The 7,331-nt window shown below is 39.2% G+C and overlaps 1 protein-coding gene across 1 annotated transcript in view; it reads right to left on the bottom strand.

Annotated features, from left to right (window-relative positions):
* Window positions 1-237: 237 nt before the first annotated feature.
* The window catches only part of LOC121383517, a 30,063-nt gene continuing 22,969 nt past the window's right edge, over window positions 238-7,331 (bottom strand). The window contains exon 2 of the mRNA XM_041513588.1: window positions 238-3,461. Coding sequence (XP_041369522.1) covers window positions 238-3,461 — 3,224 coding nt within the window. The remainder of the gene's footprint in view (window positions 3,462-7,331) is intronic.

Here is a 7,331-nt window from a genome sequence, read left to right as displayed (position 1 = left end):
CATTCCAAACACTCCCCTATGACTGGTATGTACTGTCCTGTCTTTTTTTTTTTAAGTTCATATAAAAAAATCCCTTTCTACATATAGAAAATATTGTGGGTTTCCTCTGACTATGTGTCACAATGACCAAACGTTTGATATCCAAAAACCAGTGATTTATAAATCAATGTGCTCTAGTGGTGTCAATAAACAAAACAAACTTTAAACAGTTTCAACATCACTAGATAATAGTAAGATCTAATTTGATATGGAAAAACTGTGATGCAAGCTTACTCCAACAGTCTTCTTAATATTGTGGTCTGAGCTGGGGGAGGGGTTCGAATATAAACTGTGATGCAAGCTTACTCCAACAGTCTTCTTAATATTGTGGTCTGAGCTGGGGGAGGGGTTCGAATATAAACTGTGATGCAAGCTTACTCCAACAGTCTTCTTAATATTGTGGTCTGAGCTGGGGGAGGGGTTCGAATATAAACTGTGATGCAAGCTTACTCCAACAGTCTTCTTAATATTGTGGTCTGAGCTGGGGGAGGGGTTCGAATATAAACTGTGATGCAAGCTTACTCCAACAGTCTTCTTAATATTGTGGTCTGAGCTGGGGGAGGGGTTCGAATATAAACTGTGATGCAAGCTTACTCCAACAGTCTTCTTAATATTGTGGTCTGAGCTGGGGGAGGGGTTCGAATATAAACTGTGATGCAAGCTTACTCCAACAGTCTTCTTAATATTGTGGTCTGAGCTGGGGGAGGGGTTCGAATATAAACTGTGATGCAAGCTTACTCCAACAGTCTTCTTAATATTGTGGTCTGAGCTGGGGGAGGGGTTCGAATATAAACTGTGATGCAAGCTTACTCCAACAGTCTTCTTAATATTGTGGTCTGAGCTGGGGGAGGGGTTCGAATATAAACTGTGATGCAAGCTTACTCCAACAGTCTTCTTAATATTGTGGTCTGAGCTGGGGGAGGGGTTCGAATATAAACTGTGATGCAAGCTTACTCCAACAGTCTTCTTAATATTGTGGTCTGAGCTGGGGGAGGGGTTCGAATATAAACTGTGATGCAAGCTTACTCCAACAGTCTTCTTAATATTGTGGTCTGAGCTGGGGGAGGGGTTCGAATATAAACTGTGATGCAAGCTTACTCCAACAGTCTTCTTAATATTGTGGTCTGAGCTGGGGGAGGGGTTCGAATATAAACTGTGATGCAAGCTTACTCCAACAGTCTTCTTAATATTGTGGTCTGAGCTGGGGGAGGGGTTCGAATATAAACTGTGATGCAAGCTTACTCCAACAGTCTTCTTAATATTGTGGTCTGAGCTGGGGGAGGGGTTCGAATATAAACTGTGATGCAAGCTTACTCCAACAGTCTTCTTAATATTGTGGTCTGAGCTGGGGGAGGGGTTCGAATATAAACTGTGATGCAAGCTTACTCCAACAGTCTTCTTAATATTGTGGTCTGAGCTGGGGGAGGGGTTCGAATATAAACTGTGATGCAAGCTTACTCCAACAGTCTTCTTAATATTGTGGTCTGAGCTGGGGGAGGGGTTCGAATATAAACTGTGATGCAAGCTTACTCCAACAGTCTTCTTAATATTGTGGTCTGAGCTGGGGGAGGGGTTCGAATATAAACTGTGATGCAAGCTTACTCCAACAGTCTTCTTAATATTGTGGTCTGAGCTGGGGGAGGGGTTCGAATAAAAACTGTGATGCAAGCTTACTCCAACAGTCTTCTTAATATTGTGGTCTGAGCTGGGGGAGGGGTTCGAATATAAACTGTGATGCAAGCTTACTCCAACAGTCTTCTTAATATTGTGGTCTGAGCTGGGGGAGGGGTTCGAATATAAACTGTGATGCAAGCTTACTCCAACAGTCTTCTTAATATTGTGGTCTGAGCTGGGGGAGGGGTTCGAATATAAACTGTGATGCAAGCTTACTCCAACAGTCTTCTTAATATTGTGGTCTGAGCTGGGGGAGGGGTTCGAATATAAACTGTGATGCAAGCTTACTCCAACAGTCTTCTTAATATTGTGGTCTGAGCTGGGGGAGGGGTTCGAATATAAACTGTGATGCAAGCTTACTCCAACAGTCTTCTTAATATTGTGGTCTGAGCTGGGGGAGGGGTTCGAATATAAACTGTGATGCAAGCTTACTCCAACAGTCTTCTTAATATTGTGGTCTGAGCTGGGGGAGGGGTTCGAATATAAACTGTGATGCAAGCTTACTCCAACAGTCTTCTTAATATTGTGGTCTGAGCTGGGGGAGGGGTTCGAATATAAACTGTGATGCAAGCTTACTCCAACAGTCTTCTTAATATTGTGGTCTGAGCTGGGGGAGGGGTTCGAATATAAACTGTGATGCAAGCTTACTCCAACAGTCTTCTTAATATTGTGGTCTGAGCTGGGGGAGGGGTTCGAATAAAAACTGTGATGCAAGCTTACTCCAACAGTCTTCTTAATATTGTGGTCTGAGCTGGGGGAGGGGTTCGAATAAAAACTGTGATGCAAGCTTACTCCAACAGTCTTCTTAATATTGTGGTCTGAGCTGGGGGAGGGGTTCGAATATAAACTGTGATGCAAGCTTACTCCAACAGTCTTCTTAATATTGTGGTCTGAGCTGGGGGAGGGGTTCGAATATAAACTGTGATGCAAGCTTACTCCAACAGTCTTCTTAATATTGTGGTCTGAGCTGGGGGAGGGGTTCGAATAAAAACTGTGATGCAAGCTTACTCCAACAGTCTTCTTAATATTGTGGTCTGAGCTGGGGGAGGGGTTCGAATATAAACTGTGATGCAAGCTTACTCCAACAGTCTTCTTAATATTGTGGTCTGAGCTGGGGGAGGGGTTCGAATATAAACTGTGATGCAAGCTTACTCCAACAGTCTTCTTAATATTGTGGTCTGAGCTGGGGGAGGGGTTCGAATATAAACTGTGATGCAAGCTTACTCCAACAGTCTTCTTAATATTGTGGTCTGAGCTGGGGGAGGGGTTCGAATATAAACTGTGATGCAAGCTTACTCCAACAGTCTTCTTAATATTGTGGTCTGAGCTGGGGGAGGGGTTCGAATATAAACTGTGATGCAAGCTTACTCCAACAGTCTTCTTAATATTGTGGTCTGAGCTGGGGGAGGGGTTCGAATATAAACTGTGATGCAAGCTTACTCCAACAGTCTTCTTAATATTGTGGTCTGAGCTGGGGGAGGGGTTCGAATATAAACTGTGATGCAAGCTTACTCCAACAGTCTTCTTAATATTGTGGTCTGAGCTGGGGGAGGGGTTCGAATATAAACTGTGATGCAAGCTTACTCCAACAGTCTTCTTAATATTGTGGTCTGAGCTGGGGGAGGGGTTCGAATATAAACTGTGATGCAAGCTTACTCCAACAGTCTTCTTAATATTGTGGTCTGAGCTGGGGGAGGGGTTCGAATATAAACCTAACACACTCTTTTGTCTACATGTTCCATGGACACCTACATAAATACATTTTTCACTGTAAAAATAGTTTTAGTCTCAGTAGCAGTCTAAACTCCCAACCCCCTCCCCCAGCCTACGTCCCTGGTTACCATGCATATTGAAACAGATCTGTGCAGTGTGTGTGTGTGTGTGTGTTGTGTGTGTGTGGTGGGTCTGAGCCCACAAACGCCCACCCTACATCCGTGGTGACCATGCAATCTGTGAAAAACCTACCCGGTCACCTTAGCAGAATACATGTGGGGTTCATATCACTTGTAAAACATCTGCACATGTAATGAAAATGTCATAGTTTGGGTTGCTGCACTGCCTGAACAGGCAAAAATGTGTTTAGGAAATGATGTATGTATTTCTGTCACCAGCCCACGCTTTATTACGACCAAGTCAAAGGTGTCATCTTGGGTTGCACATTTTACGACTCGGCTGACTTCGTCTCAAAACAAACCAGGGAAAAAGCATACATTTCTTGTATAAACAAGAAAAATGAAATTTGTTTGCAGCATATTTTCTTATTTTTATGTCCATACAACCATGTGTGGTCCAGTTAAGAGAATAAACAAGAGACTACTGAATCAGGCAAACATTTAAGGCATCAGTTAGGAGTGTTTGTGTCTTTGCTAGCATGAGTGGAGGGGGGGGGGGGGGGGCGGGATATTGCTCAGCTGGTTGAAGGAAGGAAGGAAATGTTTTATTTAACGATGCACTCAACACATTTTATTTATGGGTATATGGCGTCAGACATATGGTTAAGGACCACACAGATATTGCGAGAGGAAAGCTGCTGTCACCACTTCATGAGCTACACTTTTCGATTAGCAGCAAGGGTTCTTTTATATGCAACATCCCACAGACAGGATAGTACATACCACGGCCTTTGTTACACCAGTTGTGGAGCACAGCCTGGAATGAGAAATAGCCCATTGGATCCACCCACAGGGATTGATCCTAGACCGACCGTGCATCAAGTGAACGCTTTACCACTGGGCTATGTCCCATCCCCTTCAGTCGGTTGAGTGCTTGCCTGAGGTGCTTGTGTCGCAGGATCCAACCACCTCAGTGGATCCATTCAACTGATTGGGGTTTTTTCTCATTTCCAATCAGTGCACCACAACTGGTCAAAGGCTGTGGTATGTGTGGTGGCAGCAGGTATGCTTTCTCATTATGTGCTGTCCATAACCATATCTCCAACACCATATAACCATAGTTAAAATGTGTGGAAAGTGTTGTTAAATAAAACAGTCTTTTTTTCCTGCATGCACACTCGACCGAGTGCCAAGAGTCCACCCAAGAGCAGGACGCAGCCCAGTGGTAAAGCACTCACTTGATGTGTGCTTGGTCTCGGGCCGATCATCACATGTATTAAAGTGTTCTGGCACCATACATGTACCAATGAACTTTGTTTTCAATCCTTTGAATTATAAATAAATGTTTAATTATTTACTAATTTCTGTCAGTGGGTCCAGCCCATTGGGTTATTTTTGTTCCAGCCAGTACATTATAACTCGCACATCAAAGCCCACAGTATTTGCTATCTTGTCTGTGGGATGGTGTATATAAAAGATCCCTTGCTACTAATGGAAAAATGGGGAAAATGTAGCAGGATTTCTCTCTAAGACTGTGTCAAAATTACCAAATGTTTCACATCCAATAGATGATGATTAATAAATCAATGTGCTCTAGTGGTGTTGTTGAACAAAACAAACTTTAACTTTAACTTTTTCTGTTCACCCGTTCAGTTGAAAATATTCTTAAGTTGGCTTGACCTAGAGTGGGTCACACCAAATCCACAATCTTGAGAACATGAAGGTGATTAAAACATAAAAAATCTCTGCTGACAGTTATTCTGGATAAAACAAGCAAATAATATGACCATTATTTCCTAGCTGTCAGTTCTCAGATATATTCAAAATATTCTTTTTGTCAATCATAATAAAACTGTTTAAGTTAACAGTGAAAAAGTACCAGAATGTTGAGACTTGCATTTCCTTTCAGCAAGAAACGGTAAACCGTGCAGAGTCGAGTTGAGTGATTGTGAGATAAAACCAAAAAATTACTTGTCCTGTAGAGGAAATTATTCTAACACATTTTGAAGAAGAAAAAGTATTGTTTTCTGTAAAAGCATGAATGAATATTACTCCAACAAATACAGATGTATAAGTGTGCATGGCACAAAGACGAAATGTATAAATTAAAAAAACAATTATACATGTATCAAAAAACTTTAAAACGGATTCATTTACATCAACACAGCTTTATTATTAAGTTCAACTTGGTAATAAGTTTACATACTGCTAAATGCTATTTTTTAAAAATCTAGTCAGGATAAATTGTCTTGTTCAGCAATTTGCGTTGAAAGCTACTAATGGTTCCATACATGTATACATGTGAGATTTATGAATACAAATGTATGTTCAGTATGGTATTAATATGACAGACCCTAGTTTTTAAGCACTACAGTATATTTTTCACTATTAAAGGCATTTATAATCACTGAAATCAAACTTTACATATATTTTACTCTTTAGATTATCCATTTCCGTAGAACCGAAGTGTTTCTGGTCATCCTGGTGTTTCTAATATCAAAAAATGCATTTTTCATATTTTTAAAAACATACATGCATCTGAAAAGTAGCGGTTATTGATTTGAATTCTTGTCTATTTTTAAGGATATTTCCTGGTTTCAATATCCATCTGAGATTCTTCTTTCACTCTGTTATAACTTTATCCATATGAGTTACAGGTTTGTAAATTAAATAAACTTAGTGTCCATGTTTTACAGGTTAAAACTATGGTCTACACCTTTAACACATATTGTAAAGCTATATGTGACCACCACAGTAACTATTAATTTTGTCAGTAGAATTTAAAAAAATAAATAAATTCAAAGTGATCATGTTACCAAGCTTCAGAACAATCCAACCGAAACTCTACAAGAAGACAGGCTTTAAAAAGTTGATGGCAAATGAGAAATACTCCACTGAAGAAGCAAATGTAAATATTTTGCTTACGTCTTTTAAATTTAAAACTCTATGAGACAACATTTTGAAAATGTTCTATTATTTTTTTTATTATTCAATAAAAATTCACAAATTCAAAAATATATCTTTATTAATTTGTGAGGACTTCCCTGGAGAATCATTGTACCAAGTTTCAGAACTATTCAATCAAAACTCTAGCAAGAGATACTTTCCAATTTTAAATTTCTATTCAGAATTTAAAAATTTATTCAAAACTGAAACATTCAAAATTTCTCTATTAGTTTGTGAAGACCATCTGAGAATATTTATCCTAGGTTTCAAAACTATCCAATGAAACCTCTAGGAGAAGACAGACTTGTAAATGTTAGGGATAAATTTCTATTTAACATATTTAAAATTAATAGAACTTCACAAATTCAAACTTTCCTAAATATCACTCTATTAGTTTGTGAAGACTGCCTAAAAAAAATCATAGTACTTACCCACTTTCGGAATTATCCATTAAAAATTCTAGGAGAAGATAGACTTTCACATTTTTTATTTAAATTTTAAAAACATTTAATAAAAATTAAGACATTTCAAAATATCTTTGTTAGTTTGTGAAGGCTACCACAGAAAATACTTATACTAAGTTTCAAAACTATCCAATCAAATTCTTTATTATCCTCAGAAAATAGGTCATGTCAGGGTTGGGGAGCCCTGAATCATCACCTTACAATATTCTTGCTTCACAAGTCTCACAAACACTGGGAATAGAACCCTGGAGAAGATAGACTTTGTTGACTGATGGACAAATGGGGCAGATGCCAGACAAATTGGTATTTAAAAAGCTCCACTGATGAAGCTAAAGATGGTCTCTAAGGAAGGTGTCTGTTTAATACAGGTCCATTT

This window comes from Gigantopelta aegis, chromosome 10 (assembly GCF_016097555.1).
Source record: "Gigantopelta aegis isolate Gae_Host chromosome 10, Gae_host_genome, whole genome shotgun sequence".
Lineage (NCBI taxonomy): Eukaryota > Metazoa > Mollusca > Gastropoda > Neomphalida > Peltospiridae > Gigantopelta > Gigantopelta aegis.
The sequence above is the reverse complement of the archived record's forward strand: the minus strand, read 5'-3'. Positions and strand labels throughout refer to the sequence as shown.